At 43.1% G+C, this 18,332-nt stretch overlaps 1 protein-coding gene across 1 annotated transcript in view; it reads right to left on the bottom strand.

Annotated features, from left to right (window-relative positions):
• TRPC4AP (transient receptor potential cation channel subfamily C member 4 associated protein) overlaps positions 1-18,332 on the bottom strand; it is a 51,663-nt gene that overhangs the window by 18,377 nt on the left and 14,954 nt on the right. Inside the window, exons 7-10 of the mRNA XM_024194561.1 lie at positions 10,352-10,540; positions 6,828-6,970; positions 3,112-3,243; positions 2,617-2,675 (exon numbers count right to left, since the gene is read on the bottom strand). Coding sequence (XP_024050329.1) covers positions 2,617-2,675; positions 3,112-3,243; positions 6,828-6,970; positions 10,352-10,540 — 523 coding nt within the window. The remainder of the gene's footprint in view (positions 1-2,616; positions 2,676-3,111; positions 3,244-6,827; positions 6,971-10,351; positions 10,541-18,332) is intronic.

The following is an 18,332-nucleotide window of genomic DNA, read 5'->3' as shown; positions in this document are numbered from 1 at the left end:
CTACACCTCGCAGCACTTCCTTTGCCAGTCCCTGTTTTCAGGAGATTATGAAGTGGCCCACAGAAAATTACATTACAAATTACAGATTGACATTTTTCATGCAGTGGGATGTTTGTTGAAAAGGTATGTAATCAGAATGTAATTAGCGAATTATCGGATAAAGGCATGTGACACAGAACACTTCTTAAATTAAGTTAGTTTTCTCCACGTAGGTGTAGTTTGGACTTTCCTGTACATTCTAATAATCTATATTTGTTGGGTTTGGTAATTTCCTGTAGCTATGCAGTGTGTCCCATAATTACATGGGTTGGAGCCCTTAAGCATCCAATCTAAAAATCTTATGCATTTTATAAAGCGCAGCTAAAATTTACATAGCAAATGACATTTGATGGCTCTGACACAATCCAGAGAAAATATCCTACTTAGCGAGTGAGATAGGATGGTTACATTAATACCTCATGGCTGGAACTGAAGTGCTGGCATCAAAGATAATGCCTACAGTTAGATACAAATAAATGTCAACACCAAAAGTGAAAAGATGTACCATGGGGAAAAGTGATCTGGCCCTATCAAACAAGAATACAAAAAAAAAAAAATCTTATAGATTCATAGATTCAAGGACTGGAAGGGACCTCGAGAGGTCATCGAGTCCAGTCCCCTGCCCGCATGGCAGGACCAAATACTGTCTAGACCATCCCTGATAGACATTTATCTAACCTACTCTTAAATATCTTCAGAGATGGAGATTCCACAACCTCCCTAGGCAACTTATTCCAGTGTTTAACCACCCTGACAGTTAGGAACTTTTTCCTAATGTCCAACCTAGACCTCCCTTGCTGCAGTTTAAGCCCATTGCTTCTTGTTCTATCCTCAGAGGCTAAGGTGAACAAGTTTTCTCCCTCCTCCTTATGACACCCTTTTAGATACCTGAAAACTGCTATCATGTCCCCTCTCAGTCTTCTCTTTTCCAAACTAAACAAACCCAATTCTTTCAGCCTTCCTTCATAGGTCATGTTCTCAAGACCTTTAATCATTCTTGTTGCTCTTCTCTGGACCCTTTCCAATTTCTCCACATCTTTCTTGAAATGCGGTGCCCAGAACTGGACGCAATACTCCAGCTGAGGCCTAACCTTCAAAGAATGGTACGCCTGGATTCTGCACATTATAACCCAGAGCAATACACACACTAGCAAAATGTGTGCAGTTTCCTCAAGCTGTACCACTAAGAAATATTTGCATCATCCTATAGCTCTCGCAGAAAGCAAAGCCATGAAATTTATCTGTTCACAGGTGAGTTACCACCTTACATTTCTACTAGGACTGTGCGTGGAAAGGCTTTAATAGTCCTAAATTCATACATTTCAAGGCCAAAGGGACCATAATGATAATCTAGTCTAGTCTGACCTTCTTTATAACAGAGACTACACAATCTCACCCAGTGAATTTCTGCATTGAGCCCACAACTCCTGGTTACGCTATAGCAGATCTTTTAGCGTACATCTACACTACAATTAATAACCCGCAGCTGGCCCGTGCCCGCTGACTTGGGTTCATGGGCTGGTTTAATTGCAGTGTAGATGTTCAGGCTCTGGCTGCTGCCTGGGCTATAGTACCCTTTGAGGGGGAGGGTCCCAGAGCTCGGGCTCCAACCTGAGCCTGAATGTCCACACGGCAATTAAATAGCCACTTAGCCCAAGGCCCGCGAGTCTGAGTCAGCTGGCATGGGCTAACTGCGTGTGTCTAACTGCAGTGCAGACATACTCTTAGGGCTGGTCCACACTACCCGCCCAATTCGGTGGGTAGAGATCGATCTTCTGGGATCGATTTATCGCGTCTCATCTGGACGCGATAGATCGATCCCAGAAGCGCTCCCCCGTCGACTGCGGAACTCCTGCTTGCCGAGAGAAGGAAGCGCTGTCGACGGGGGAGCCTGCCTGCGCCGCGTGGACCCGAAGTAAGTAAATTTAGTTCGATATAGGAAACGTCGACTTCAGCTACGCTATTCTCGTAGCTGAAGTTGCGTTTCCTATATCGATCCCCCGCCCCAGTGTGGACCAGCCCTTAGAAAGGCACCCAATTTTTGACATCCAATCAGCAAATACTAGAATATTGAGACCACCTTCCTACCTTTTGGAAGGAAAAACTGCATACACAGTACCTGAGATAGTGTTTACAGGATGGTACATAATGAATAGTTTTATCAATTTAAGCTACTGGAAGAAATTTAGGATGATTAAATACAATTCCCCAAGCTGAGTTTTATCAGGACTGAACTGTCACTTGTGAAGAGTTCCATGGGATCCTTAATGATCACAAGTTGCCTAGACCTTGATTTTGCTATTTAAAAAGATCTGCAGCAAAACCCCTGTGCTACACTACTGCACTGGCTCAGTACTCACTGAGGGAGGAGAGCCACCTACTGACTCATGAAACCTACTTTCACACTGTTTCTCATTTACCAAAAAATTCTTTTTATATCAGTAGTGGGACATTTAAATATAATAGGTCAGGGCAAGGCATCTAAATACATTTGAGGGTGCTCAATAATTTAGTTAAAAGGGAACAAGAGATGCCACTAAATACAATTTACTGTAAGCTTATTTTTTCCATACTTACTCATGATGATCACTAAAACTTTGAAGAAGCCTCAAAAACTGTATCTTTAAAGTAATGTCCTACAAAAAAAACAGAAGGGTGAAAAAACCCTTTAAAATATGTATTGTACATATTACAGCATCATCACTAATGATAAACACAGAAGAAATAGGTATCTCAGACTAGGCTGGAGATGGAAATCTTTCAAGACTGAAAAAGTAATTACAACATCCTGAGTGTGACAAGCAATTGGAATAAGGAAGGAACGAACTTCATCATGAGTTTCCCAAAACAGAAGAGAATGGAAAGGGTGATGGGATGTGTGCAATTTAACAAAGCTAAGTTTATTTAAAATAAATACTACGTTTACCTCCAAATTTCCAGGTATAAAGCAATGCTTCGTATCTGGTATCAAGGCTCTCAAATCAATGGACTACAGCAACTCCAAGGGAAAAAAAAATTACTACAACTGTAGCATCTAAATTACCATGCAAAATGTGAAATTAGGGTACTCACTGGACTACAGTCACAATTTTGGTTATGCCCATGCAGAACAAGGGCTGATGCTGAATGTTTCCTCCAGATCAGTTTGTCAAACAGGTTATTAAGGCCAGGAATCAATTTGAATTCTGCTATCATTTTGTGAACCTGGAAAAGAAAAATTTTAAACTTGTCTGGTTGTTTCTGGTGCCTTCATAAAGGGGAAAGGGGCAGTTTAGAACACAGATGGGCATAGCTACATCATCTCATGTTAGAGACACTGAAATGCTTTACTGAACAACGTGGGTTTTACTCCACACACAAGAAGTGGTGAATCCCAAGGGGAAGCCTTCAGTCTCCTCCAAGAATTAAATTGTCCGCTTCCACTGAACAGAAACATTTGATCCAGTTTCTTTGGAGACAGCCTAAACTGATACTTGAATTTATGGAGGTTCCTCTGATGAAGAATGAACTAGGGGAAACAGTGTACTCTGGAAGAGGAAATTTAGCACACTGAAGGTAAAGGGACACCCAACTATATATCTATTCTAAAGTTCTTCCTGTAACATTTTAGTGCCAGTTCCCTAGTGTCTTTTCTGCTGATCATAGGTCAGGCCACTGATTCTAGGGTGGCTCTTTGCAGGCAGGAATGGAAAATGCCACAGGCACTATTTTCAAGTGTCCTAGCGTGTGATACTAGGTGCTGTGGAGAATGTTGTCCTGCAGCACTAGCAGGGAACTGACCTGCAATGCACAAGCAGCACACGCTTTAGTCAGCAAACCAGTATGTTTTTCCTGATGCTTCCCACACTCCACCCCCCTTTTAAAAAAGAAAAAGAAAATGCAGATCATCATCTCTCAAGCACGCCTCTATGCCTGCCAAGGCCCAGATGTGGGACACCATGTGACAAACCCAGAATGAGGGAGTCAGTCAGTCATGCAGGAAACTTATGCTGTGAGATTTCTTCCTTCTGAGTAAAGGACTTCAATTAACACCTCAGATTCAGGATTCTCCATTTCTGATGTAAGTGATTTGGAGGGGGGGGAAGAGAAGGCCAAGTGTATGTGTGGAATGTCGGGAGCTTTGGGACTAAAATGAGCAATGCCCCTGGAGATGAGGTGCAAGTCAGAGTTCTACTCACAAGCCTGACTAGGACAGTCTTGTTCCTGTGTGCCCTCCCCTACCAATGGCAGGCTCCCTCTGGACTCCCATCAACAACTCTAGTAGACTGTTCCGTATTTTAGTTACCAGTTTTATTAAAGATTGTGGTTGATGCAAATTATAACCTTACAAAAGTATTAAAAGAGGTTGACAGGTATACAGGGCAAGGGCTGTATTATAAATACAGCAGAGTTGAGACAGCACAGGTTATGAGTTACAGGAAGTAAAAATATTTTATTTTTGTTTTTTAAAATCAGTCCATCTCATTTGGCCCATCTTTCCTCAAATAGTTACGCTGTTTAGATTAACCCAAGCAGCAGGTCATTCCATGTTTCTTAATTTTATTTGGATCAATCATTTTCATAGCTGCCATTCTGTTTAGCAGTCATAGTACTGAAATCCACGGACTGCCTGCAGTCACATTTTGACATGATTTCAGCAAACCAGGACATTTCACTAACAGGGAATGAGGGATCCTGTTTTTGCATCAGTTTTCTAGCACCACACATGAAGTCTATCTCAGCAGTCCCAGAAAGTGGAATCCTCCCAACATTATATTTGCACTCTGTCCAACATTTCACTCAGCCTTTTACCTACCCCCACCTCTGCCTTCACATGCTCCCACACACCAAGAGCCTCCTGCACAGAGCAAGGGACTCTCCCAATCATTTCTGGAGACACTTATGTAAGTTGCCAATACCGGTCAGCAGTACTTTGGATGCACTAGCCTCTTACAGTGGCCAGTATGGCATAACCACAGCAGGGTGAACTATAAAATGCAAAAGCTGCATGTGAAAATGCAGACCATGCATGTGAAAGGAGCAGCTCCCTTTTGTCTCCACCAGTGTTCATTGTTTAAACAGGAATCAGATTCTGTCATACCCAGTGCCTTTGTGTCCTGTGCCAACCAACACACCCCTAGCCACTTTCCTGCCTTCTTAATGTTAGCCTGCTGAACTGTAAGACCTAGCGGAGCTAACCTTTGCATGCTAGAACACCCATAAACCATAAGGGTTGACTTCTAATTTCATTGTCCCTCCTAGAGGCCCCATTTGAACTATAGCTATATAGTTCAGTTTAATGCCAGAACAAATCCTATTTTACAGTACATACTTCAAATCCTCTTTGGCATCTTCCCACTGCTGCTCAAGATTGTGAAGACGGTTTAATGCCCATTTCCAGTTCTCTAGCTCATTATGCTAAACCCCATCACACTTCCTCTTAACGTGTGCAGCTTGGCTCCCCAAGAAAGGAGCAGGTAGAACAGCAGAGTATCTTTCACCGCTTAAGTAGAACCATGTAAGACAACCTAAAGAAATATGTGAAGTGACTACATGAGGGTGTGGTTATAATTACAGGGCAATAAAAGCCAAGAAATGAAGTAAAGCACCACTTCTCTACTAGGGTGTGATCATCCCAAGGCAGCAGTGAAGTGTGGTAACTGAGTCACTGCTAGCACTACAGAGAAGAATTGAACAGTGTACAACATAACCAGGAAGAGAATTTAGAGAGAAGTTTCAGTATTAGAGAATTTAGTTTATTAGAATGTTCCCTTACTGAAAAATTAAATGCCTGTTTACATTTTTTCTCATAAATCAGTGATCCAAAAAGAGTTTTGTAACCTCCTGACACAACAGCGTAATTCTGCATGGAATTTCTGAAGCAAGATCTTTGGTTGCCCAAATTGGAAGACTGAGGTCACAAACCTATGACCTTTAATCCCCTCAGCCTGGCAACTGCTGATATATATGGTGGTTACCATGGCAGAAACAGCAGAGGGAGAACACACTGTTTTCTTGCTGGCATTTCTCATCATAGCGGAATTATAAAGAAGTATTTTCTTACAATGTGCCTTGATTTCAGGGGAACACTTGCTTCTCAGACAGCCATGCTCAACAAAAATAGTATTCAAATAGACTCCTGTATGCAGCAAAGTTTGCACCTTATGATAGCGAAAGGGGTTGGTGTGGGATAGAAATCGGAGGCAGCTTTTTGCAGCACATTCATGTATATTATGAAAGCTGCATCCTTGCAATGGAAAAAGTCAGAAATTAAGTCTTTGAATTACACAATACCCCCCCAAAAATTCAAAGAGCCTTTCACAGAGTCCATGATTTTCTTGATGCCATAGACCCAGCCTATATATTATATTAGTTTCACCCTCTCTGTATATCCTTGAACTGTGAACTCCATGCAGTAGGGACTGTGCTTTGCCCAGAAAGCAGCTAAGCGCACACTGGGTACTACCATGAACAATTCTTCTGTTCATTTTCATATTCTTTTGTATCCGTATGTAGGTTTATAAAGTACCGGTTATTTGTGCTTATAGGATTGTGCTTAAAATGTATATTTGTTTGTAGAACTTTCTCTAAATAAAAAAGTGTTTACAAACCTCACCATGAGGACCAGAAGTAAAGGAATTCTATATGGGAAAGTACTGAGTACTTTCTAACTACTGACTCCAATAGAGCTTCACTAAACAAAAACTTGGAGTGCATGGTGGTGGGTTCAAGTAAGCTAAACTGAATGCTTGGATTTAAAGAGACAATGACTATTCTATGCACACATGAACATTTAGGTAGACACTCACCTGATTCCTCTGTCTCCCCATCAGCAATACACAGAGAACATACAACACCTCCAGCTTGTACATGATCTCATGCATGATCTTCATGGACTGCGGAAGCTGAGTTCTTGTTGAGGTGTTGGCTAATCCACTTTCATCTGAAGATTCTAAATGAGAGATCAGAGACATGAGCCTGAGGTAGTCCCCACAGGAAAGGATTGGTTACTGCTTTATGTAATAGCAAATACTGAAGTACTGCAAATGTATGACCAGCACATTTAACTGAAGATCTTCCTAGTAAAAATGAAGATGTGTCATGAGACTGAAATAAGCAATTGCAAGTTATCTGCGAGACGTTTTTCTCACTATGGGAGATGCACCACTGAGGTTTAGATTAGGACGGTGTTAGGATCCTTACCTCAAATATTTTTTTAAATAGCTCACCTTCCGATAACAAGCCAAACAGCATTTCATACACGAAACTAATGGATTACAAATGTGAAATTCCTAATGACATTATGTCACTTCTTTTACCCTTGCTCTCTTTGTACACAGGAAATCATGAATTAGGGGTGTGATTTTCAAAAATGCTCAGCTTTGGCCTAACTCTCCTCTAACTATCTCCAGTGGGGGTTACAGGTAGGCCAGTGCTGAATACTTCTGAAAATCCATTCTGTAAGTATAATGTTGAAGGACAGAGCTAAGAACGTAACATGTTTGGGATGCAATGGAAGCCACGATTTGGAATTATTTAGATCACAAAATTGACACACTTTAAATAAAACAGGCTAGGATTTAAAGTTAGACCCATCATGGTGGCTTAACTTAAGGAGGTGCAAGTCATGCTGTCCCTATACTTCAGGTTTGTGAACTGGTAAACATGCATGAGTGCTGGGAGGCACGCAGCCAGAGTCAGAGAGATGCTCACATTGCCCAGAAGAGGAAGTTGCAGCCCTTATTCTGACGATCACACAGATTATCCAAGATCGAGAGATCTGCGAAATGTGTGCACTCCTTTTCTGAGAGAGCTCTCTTTTATAGTAGCAAGCTTTCCCCACTTTACACTAAACCAAAATTGTGCACACATACGGAGATAGCACACTGCTCAGAGACAGCTCTGTGTGCAAGACCTACACTTAATTTTGTTTTAGTATATTTGCAGGATTTTTAATAAGAGTTTTTGCCACAATTCTGATCAAGTAGGATCAAGAGGACAGTTGCTTCTATGTATCTTCAGAAGCTATGTAAAATTTGGGGATCTAGAAAACAACTTTATAAAGGTCTACTCCACTAAGGAGAGTACGTTTTTGGGAGAGTAGTCCACCTCCTGTGTTATACAAGTGGTCAAACTAAGAAGATCAGAATGGTTTCTTCTGACTTTGTATTCCCATAGTGAAGGGAGTGTGTATGCCATTTTCATAACAATACTTCAGGGCTTACATAACAACTTTAAACAAACATAAAAAGGGGGAAGGAATGCAAGCAAAAATAGAGAAAGAATGGGTTAAAGAATATTTCAATAAAGTAGACGTATTCAAGTCAGCAGGGCCTGATGAAACTCATCCTAGGATACTTAAGGAACTGGCTGAAGCAATCACGGAACCATTAGCCATTATCTTTGAGAGAACACATGGAGGATGGGTGAGGTTCCAGAGGACTGCAGAAGAACAAACATAGTACCTAGCTTTAAAAGGGGGGAAATAGAGGGCCTAGGGAACTACAGACCAGTCAGCCTAAGTGTGATACCTGGAAAGACAATGGAACAGCTTATTGAACAATCAACTTAACTGTATTATCCTGTGCTTACAAGGAAAAGCCATCATGGATTTGTCAAAAACAAACCATACCGGACCACTCTAATTTCCTCTTTGACAGAGTTACTGGCCTAATGGATGGTGGGAAGCAGGAGACATGATATATCTTGAGTTTAGAAAGGCTTTTGATACAGTACCCCATGACACTCATAAGCAAACTAGTGAAACGTTGGTCTAGATGAAATTACTGTAAATTGGGTGCACAAATGGTTGAAAGACTGTACTCCGAGTAATTATAAATGGTTTGCTGTGAAACTGGGATGGTGTATCTAGTGGAGTTCCATGGGGGGCAGTCCTTGGTCTGGTACAGTCAGTATTTTCACTAATGACTTTGATAATGGAGTGGAGAGTATGCTTATAAAATTTTCAGATTACACTAAACTGGGAGAGGTTGCAAGCACTTTGGAGCACAGGATTACAATTCAAAACGACCTTGATAAATTGGAGGATTGGTCTGAAATCAACAAGATGAAATTCTATAGTAAGTGCAAAGTACTACATTTAGGAAAGGGGGGGGGAATCAAATGCACATCTACAGAATAGGGAGTAACTGGCTTGGTGGTAGCACTGCTGGATCACAAATTGAATGAGTCTCAACAACGTGATGCAATTGCAAATTGAGACAATATCATACTGGGGTGTATTAACAGGAGCGTTGTATTTAAGACATGGGAGGTAACTGTCCTGTCTACATGGCACTGGTGAGGCCTCAGCTGGAGTACTGCGCCCAATTCTGGGTGCCACACTGTAGGAAAGATGCGGACAAATTGGACAGCGAGTCCAGAAGAAAGCAACAAAAATGATAAAAGGTCTAGAAAACCTGACCTGTGAAGAAACGTTACAAAAACTGGGCATGTTTAGTCCTCAGAAAAGACTACTGATGACGACAGTCTTCAAATATGTTAAGGGCTGTTACAAAGAGAATGGGGACCAATTATTCTGTGTCCACTGAATGTAGGCCAAGTAGTAATGGGCTTAATCTGCAGCAAGGGTGACTGAGGTGAGATATTAGGAAAAGCTTTCTAACTACAAGGGTAGTTAAGCTCTGGAACAGGCTTCCAAGGAAAGAATGACGGAATCCCCATCATTGGAGATTTGGTTGGACAAACTTGTCAGGGACAGTTGAGGTTTACGTGGCCCTGTCTCAGCACAGGGGGCTGAACTTGATGACCTCTCCAGGTCCCTTCCAGCCCTACATTTGTATGGTTCTAACTCCTCTTAATTCAGACAGAGCTAGCAGCTAAGTAATTTGTTGAAACAATTAACAGTTTATCCAAATTACTTACCATTGTGGGAAGAGGAATCACTGAGTTGCCTGAGCATGGAGAAGGATGCAAGAATGCTTGGATTCTAATCCCAATGCTACAGCCAATTAGCTGTAGATTTTGAGCAAATGGCTTAACTTGTGCCTCAGGTCCCCCCCTCCCCCATCTGTAAAATGGAAATAAAAAACTCTCCTACCTCTTGTGAGAGGGATTCTGAGGGTTGTAAGCATAACACTATATAAGGAGCTCTTCGGACAGCTGAGATGTAAACTTTGCAACAGGATATATTGATTAGTACAAAAATCCACTCATCACTTTGCAGTAAAATAGGAGACAGATCTAAGCATACTGTGCTCAACATGTTTTTGGTTTTTTTTGGAAGGGGGAATGGGGCAGGAGAGAGAAGCGAAACCCAGCTATTCTACAAGCCATAAAACAAAACTATAGATTAGTAAATAGCAACAGATACCTGTGCTGCTCTGCTCTGCCTCCTCATTTGCTACCCGCATCAGGGCATCAAGAACAAGTGCATTGTCCAGCCAGGTGTACCACTCCTCTAACTCCTGAAGGAAATTGGAAGTACCCGTTGTTTCCGATACTTTCCTCGTTGCCAGTTTGCATAATCGCTCAACAAAGCCTGGAATATTCAGGAGTGTAGCTACAACAGGAAAACAAAACAAGTCAACAACCAACAAAAGACTCCACGCCAGATGGCAAATTCACTTTTCAAAATGCTCCTATCAAAGTATACAGTGTACTCAACTGTATTCTATATGGCTGACAAGATCCAAATATTGGATTTTTTGATGAGCACTCAACAGCAGCCAGAGGGATCCTAGATAGTTAGACACGACAGGTTGGGTAAAAATCAATCGTTTTTAAAAAATTGATTTTTTTTAAGCCTAGAATGTCTGCTAAATCAGCATGAAGCGATGGAAACAGCTACGAGTATGGTTAAGAGCTCCTCTTGTTCAGAATATCATCAAGTTGCATCATCACTGGGATTCAGTCTGTTACTGTCCCATTTTTAAGTTCTCAGCCATTTTGACTTTATGAATTACACCCATGCGACAGCAAGGGCTTTCAGTTACTAGTTTCAAAATTAACAGAGGCTGTTATAATTTGAGTTTAAGGCCTAAACTTACTATAAACTACTTTCTTAAATGATTTTAATAAGTAAATAAAAGTCTGCCATATCAAGAGTCCTAGTCTACTGTGATATCAGAAGTAACTCAACCAAACACCACCCTTACTCAACAGCTAATTAGCAGGCAACAATTTCCCCAGTTGTATGAGGAAGACTCCATAGATAATGGATTACCTGGCCCACTGCTACAGTTCTTCAAAACCATCCACAGGACTACAACCAGTACATACAATAGCCTCAAACACCCTTCGCCTCACTGGAGCACCCTGTTCTCATTCACCACCTGCACAAAATCTACACAACTCTCCCAGGACAACACAAATACAACCACCCACACCCCACAACTATCAGCACGTAGAATAACCCAACCACAACTCTGAACATCCGCTAAGTCAGTGTGAAGCGATGGAAACAGCTACCTGGATGGTTGAGAACTCTTTTTGTTTAAAATATCACCAGATTCCATCATCACTGGGATTTGCGGTCTGTTACTGTTCAATTTTTAAGTTCTCCACTTTTTTTAAACAAAAACACCCACACACCCCTTTACAGATTACATCTGTGCAACAGCACAGGTTTTCATCTATTAGTTTAAAATTAAACTCAAATTACAACAACCTATGCTACGGCCTAAACTTACTATAACCTACTAAAATAATTTAAACAAAACAAAAACATCCACATTAATCAATACATTTGCTACTGAAGTTTTAAAGAGAGGCAGACCACTGAACTGGTGGAAGTAATTGGATAAGGACCTGGAACCAGAGTTTGTTGAAGTGTTAAATTGGCTTTAACAGTAGTTGCCTCTTCTGCAGATGCAAAGAGAATTTTATTTTCATTTCACTTTATTCAACTAATTCAGTTCAATGACCAGCTCATTCAAAGTTAAGAAATTGATTGGGAGTTGAAAAAGCAGGAAAGCTTGTTTTCTTTCGCCAGTATATTAAAAGAAACTAAATGAGAGAGCATGGTATCTACTAGCTCAAAAATCATGAAGGACATGGCGATCAAACAATCAGTACAATTCACAACTACAGATAATACTTCCTTTGTTTAATAAATCAATTAGTTTTAAATGCACGTTTTGAAAAAAAAATTCTCATATGTATAGGACATTTAAGTAGCTTTATTTAATCAATAAAACAATGTTTTTGCACATTTTTAATTGAATTCCAATTTCCATCCAACTAGAGCTTGAAACAAGTAAAAGAAACAAAAAACCATAATAAGAAATGCATCATTCACCATTTTCTAACATAACAAGGAAATGTAAAAATTAAGAATCTATATAACTGCTTAAATAAATCTACAGATATAATGTATCCTTCTGGTTGGCAAAAAGAAGTACCAAATTTAGCATAGAGACTATATTTAGTTGAAAATCAACGTGTTTTAATGATTACCAACCAATGGAGAATCAACTAAAGGAAAGTAACTAAAAAGCAGAAAAAAAAAAAGATCAAAATCGATTATTTAAATCAAGGTTTCCGGCTTTCTGGTTTAAATCATGATTAAAATTGGTAATTTACATCCTTTCCCACCCAGGGTGATTGATGTTGCTGAATTACACATTGGATTTGTTTTTGTCGATTCATGTCTCAACTTTGAATAAAAGCTGCACTTTGCCCTCAGTGTAAGGCTCTCACAAAGGCCTGGTGTTCACTATGAGTTTAGGTCAAATTTAGCAGCGTTAAATCAAATTAACCCTGCACCCGTCCACACAACGAAGCCATTTACTTCAACATAAAGGGCTCTTAAAATCGATTTCTGTACTCCTCTCCGACGAGGGGAGTACCGCTGAAATCGACACTGCCGGTTCGAATTAGGATTAGTGTGGATGAAATTCGACGGTATTGGCCTCCGGGAGCTATCCCACAGTGCACCATTGTGACCGCTCTGGACAGCAATCTGAATTCTGATGCACTGGCCAGGTAGACAGGAAAAGCCCCACAAACTTTTGAATTTCATTTCCTGTTTGCCCAGCGTGGAGAGCACAGATGACCACGCACAGCTCATCAGCACAGGTAACCATGCAGTCCGAGAATTGAAAGAGCACCAGCATGGACCGTACGGGAGGTACTGGATCTGATCGCTATATGGGGAAGAGGATTCCATGCTAGCAGAACTACGTTCCAAAAGACGAAATGCCAAAACATTTGAAAAAAATCTCCAAGGGCATGATGGAGAGAGGCCACAATAGGGACTCATATCAGTGCCGCGTGAAAGTTAAGGACAAGCCGTACCAGAAAACCAAAGAAGCAAATAGAAGGTCCGGGGCAGAGCCGCAGACATGCCACTTCTACACTGAGCTGCATGCAATTCTGGGGGGGTGGGGGGGGCCCACCACCACTACCCCACCGCTGACCGTGGATTCCGAGGAGGGGGTTCCTTCAGCCATGCCTGAGGATTCTGCGGACGGGGAAGATGAGGAGGAGGACGACGATGAGGTTGTAGAGAGCACACAGCACTCTGTTCTCCCCAACAGCCAGGATCTTTTTCTCAGCCTGACTGAAGTACCCTCGCAACCCTCCCAAGGCGGTATCCCAGACCATGAAGCCATGGAAGGGACCTCTGGTGAGTGTACCTTTGTAAATATAAAACATGGTTTAAAAGCAAGCGTGTTTAATGATTACTTTGCCCTGAGGACTTGGGATGCATTCGCGGCCAGTACAGCTACTGGAAAAGTCTGTTAACGGGATGGAGCGGAAATCCTCCAGGGACATCTCCATGAAGCTCTCCTGGAGGTACTCCAAAAGCCTTTGCAGAAGGTTTCTGGGCAGTGCAGCCTTATTCTGTCCTCGATGGTAGGACACTTGACCACGCCATGCTAGTAGCAAGTAATCTGGTATCATTGCAAGACAAAGCCTGGCAGCGTATGGTCCCAGTGTTTGCTGGCATTCAAGCAACATCCGTTCTTTATCTCGCTGCGTTATCCTCAGGAGAGTGATATCGTTCATGGTAACCTGGTTGAAATACGGGAATTTAATTAAGGGGACAGAGGTGGCCGTTCCTACTGGGCTGTTTGCCTGTGGCTGAAAAGAAATCCTTCCCTGCAGTTAGCCAAGCGGTGGGGGGGCCCATTGGCGCTCAGCTTTTCGCGTTTGGCTAGCAGGGATCTTCCCTGATACCAGCCACGCGGTGGGGGGAGGGGTAAAGTGATCATCCCAGAGAACTGGATTGGGGGGGAGGATTTAGTTTGGTTTCTGCTGCTGCACGTTAACAGGAAAACCGCAGCACTCAACGGGCTTTGCTTGGTATGGGAAAGGAGGGCGCTGCTTTAATGAAGGTTGCAGAAGCCGAAAGACAATAGCTTACGATGGCCGCATGCAAGCCGAATTGCCCGGCCCTGCATCTGATCTCTAAACACCAAAGCCGCAGGCACTCAATAGAAGATGCAAAATGCGACCTTGTATCGAAATCACATGTGCTATGTAAATGTGAATAGTGTCGTTCACCGTGAAAGGGTATAAGCATTGTTCTGTAAAATGTATCTTTTTAAGTACTTCTCTCCCTTTTTTCCCTCCCTCCCGCAGCTGCAAATTTTTCAAGCCTCCTTCCTCCATCCCGAAGGCTATCTCAGATAAGGCGGCGAAAAAAAATGCACGTGAGATTAAATGTTCTTGGAAATCATGCAATCGACCCGCGATGAAAGAGCTCATCTGAATGAGTGGAAGGACACGGTATCAAAGTACAGGAAAGATGCCAGTGAACACGAGGACAGGAGGGACGCTCGAGATGAGAGGTGGCGGCAGGAGGATCAGAGGAGGCAGGATGCAACACTGGGGCTGCTGCATGAGCAAACGGACATGCTCCGGCATCTGGTGGAGCTTCAGGAACGGCAGCAGGATCACAGAGTGCCGCTGCAGCCCCCGTATAATCACCCTCCCCAAGTTCCATAACCTCCTCACCCAGACGTATAAGAACGCGGGGGGGGAGGGAGGGGAGAGAAGAGGCTCCGTGCACCCTGCCACTCCACCCCAGTGGACAGCCCAAGCAAAAGGCTGTCATTGTTCTGAACTTTTGAAGTGGCCTTTTCCTTCCCTCCTCCCCAACCCCACCCAGGCTACCTTGTCAGTTCTCTCCCTCTTTTTATAATCAATTAATAAATAATACATGATTTTTAAACAATAGTGACTTTATTTCCTTTGAAAGCAAGCTGTGATCGAAGGGGGAGTGTGGGTTGCTTACAGGGAATGAGTCAATCAAGGGGGCGGGTTTTCATCAAGGAGGAACAAACAGAACTCTCACACCGTAGCCTGGCCAGTCATGAAACTGGTTTTCAAAGCCTCTCTGATGCACAGCGCTTCCTGGTGTGCTCTTCTAATCGCCCTGGTGTCTGGCTGCGCGTAATCAGCGGCCAGGCGATTTGCCTCAACTTCCCACCCCGCCATAAAGGTCTCCCCCTTACTCTCACAGAGATTGTGGAGCACACAGCAAGCAGCAATAACAATGGGGATATTGGTTTGGCTGAGGTCTGAGCGAGTCAGTAAAGTGTGCCAGCGACCCTTTAAACGTCCAAATGCACATTCTACCACCATTCTGCACTTGCTCAGCCTTTACTTGAACAGCTCCTGACTACTGTCCAGGCTGCCTGTGTACGGCTTCATGAATCATGGCATTAAGGGGTAGGCTGGGTCCCCAAGGATAACTATAGGCATTTCAACATCCCCAACGGTTATTTTCTGGTCTGGGAAGTAAATCCCTTGCTGCAGCCATTTAAACAGAGTAGTGTTCCTGAAGACGCGAGCGTCATGAACCCTTCCCGGCCAGCCCACGTTGATGTTGGTGAAATGTCCCTTGTGATCCACCAGTGCTTGCAGCACCATTGAAAAGTACCCCTTGAGGTTTATGTACTGACTGCCCTGGTGCTCCGGTGCCAAGATAGGGATATGGGTTCCATCTATCGTCCCACCACCGTTAGGGAATCCCATTGCAGAAAAGCCATCCACTATGACCTGCACATTTCCCAGAGTCACTACCTTTGGTAGCAGCAGCTCAGTGATTGCTTCGGCTACTTGCATCATAGCAGCCCTCACAGTAGTTTTGCCCACTCCAAATTGATTCCCGACTGACCGGTAGCTGTCTGGCGTTGCAAGCTTCCACAGGGCTATCGCCACTCGCTTCTCAACTGTGAGGGCTGCTCTCATTTTGGTATTCTGGCGCTTCAGAGCAGGGGAAAGCAAGTCACAAAGTTCTATGAAAGTGCCCTTACACATGCGAAAGTTTCGCAGCTACTGGGAATCGTCCCACACCTGCAACACTATGCGGTCTCACCAGTCTGTGCTTGTTTCCCGGGCCCAGAATCAGCGTTCCACGGCTATAACCTGCCCCATTAACAGCATAATCTCCAAAGCGCCGGGGCCCGCAGTTTGAGAGAATTGTGTGTCCATGTCCCCATCACTCTCGTCGCCGTGCTGCTGTAGCCGCCGCCTCCTCGCCTGGTTTTTCAGGTCCTGGTTCAGCATAAACTGCACGATAATGCGTGAGGTGTTTACAGTGTTCGTGACTGCGGTCTTGAGCTGAGCGGGCTCCATGCTTGCCGTGGTATGGTGTCTGCACAGTTCACCCAGGAAAAAAGGCGCGAAACGGTTGTCTGCCATTGCTTTCATGGAGGGAGGGGTGAGGCTGTACTCAGAACCACCAACGACAATGTTTTTTGCCCCACAAGGCATTGGGATCTCAACTCAGAATTCCAATGGGCGGGGGAGACTGCGGGAACTATGGGATAGCTACCCACAGTGCAACGCTCCGGAAGTCGACGCTAGCCTCGGTACATGGACGCACACCGCCGAATTAATGTGCTTAGTGTGGCCGCATGCACTCGACTTTATACAATCGGTTGCCAAAAATCAAATTCTGTAAATTTGGAGTAATCCCGTAGTGTAGACATACCCAAAGATACATAGTATCAGTTCTTCATTATCAAATAAAATAGAGCTGTTAGATATAATACTATGCTAAATCTTCATCCTTATACCGTCAAAAGCCAAGGCCCTTAGTTCAAGTACCACTATTTTGAGTGGCTGCAATTCTATCGACAGCGCACGTCAACCATGAAATTCTGAACTTAGAAAAAGAAAACCTAAGTTAAAATTATATTTGAAAAATAATGTTTTAGGTTTGGACATTTAGACCCTGACCCTGCAAACAAACATGCAAATGGCTCACTTCAAGCATGTGTGAAGAGACTACTGAAATACTCAGATTTAAGCATTTGCAGGATCAGGAACATACACCTCTACCCCGATATGATGCTGTCCTCGGGAGCCAAAAAATCTTACTGCATTATAGGTGAAACCGCGTTATATTGAACTTGCTTTGATCCGCCGGAGCGCACAGCCCCACCCCCCCAGAGCGCTGCTTTACCATGTTATATCAGAATTCGTGTTATATCGGGTCAGAGGGATAGCTCAGTGGTTTGAGCATTGGCCTGCTAAACCGAGGGTTGTGAGCTCAATCCTTGAGGGGGCCACTTAGGGATCGGGGGCAAAATCAGTACTTGGTCCTGCTAGTGAAGGCAGGGGGCTGGACTCGATGACCTTTCAAGTTCCCTTCCAGTTCTAGGAGATAGGATATCTCCATTAATTTATTATTTATTTATTTATTGTTTTTATTTATATTGGGGTCGAGGTGTATTCAGTTAGTTTGCTTAAACAGCCTGAAGATTTGCACATTCACTTTAATGTATTATATGTCCTTGGATCTTCAGCCATAAGGGCTTATTTGCGGTAAAGAATAGCCATTTGTCACCATCCAGTGGCCACCACTCTCATGCATACATACACTTTACAAAGAGCTTCTGAAAAGGCCAATCTGCTGCCCACAGCCAATGCAGAATGCAGCAGCATGATTGTTGAGAGGTGTGAGGAGAATCTTTTTGGCCAGCCCATTGCTTCATACTCTGAATTTGCTACTTGTAGATGTGGGCTAAGTTGAACATTTAGATATTGACACTGAACCCCCTAAATGGACTGGATCCTAATTACAAGAGCTTCCTGGAGTCTCTATATATCAAAGCCCGGGCTGCTCATATTTCAAAGAGTTTCAGCACAGCAAAAAGTGAAACCAGTTCACCTTCCCTTTGCTGGCATTTTAATTGATTACATTGTTTGATAAAGCCTAGAAGACTTACAGCAAAGTAGGAGCTTAAGATAACATTCAAGATATAAGTCAGAAGCACTCAAGGGAACAAGAAAGCTCACATAGTGGCCTGAAGTTCAAAGATGCTGAGCACCTGCAGCTACCAATGCCTCCCAAAAGGGCATCATCAGGTGTTCAGCACCTCTTGAAAAAAAGATTA

This window comes from Terrapene carolina, unplaced genomic scaffold (assembly GCF_002925995.2).
Source record: "Terrapene carolina triunguis isolate 2854851 unplaced genomic scaffold, T_m_triunguis-2.0 Scaffold233, whole genome shotgun sequence".
NCBI classification, from domain to species: domain Eukaryota; kingdom Metazoa; phylum Chordata; order Testudines; family Emydidae; genus Terrapene; species Terrapene triunguis.
Note: the sequence above shows the minus strand (reverse complement) of the source record. Positions and strands in the feature narration are given on the sequence as shown.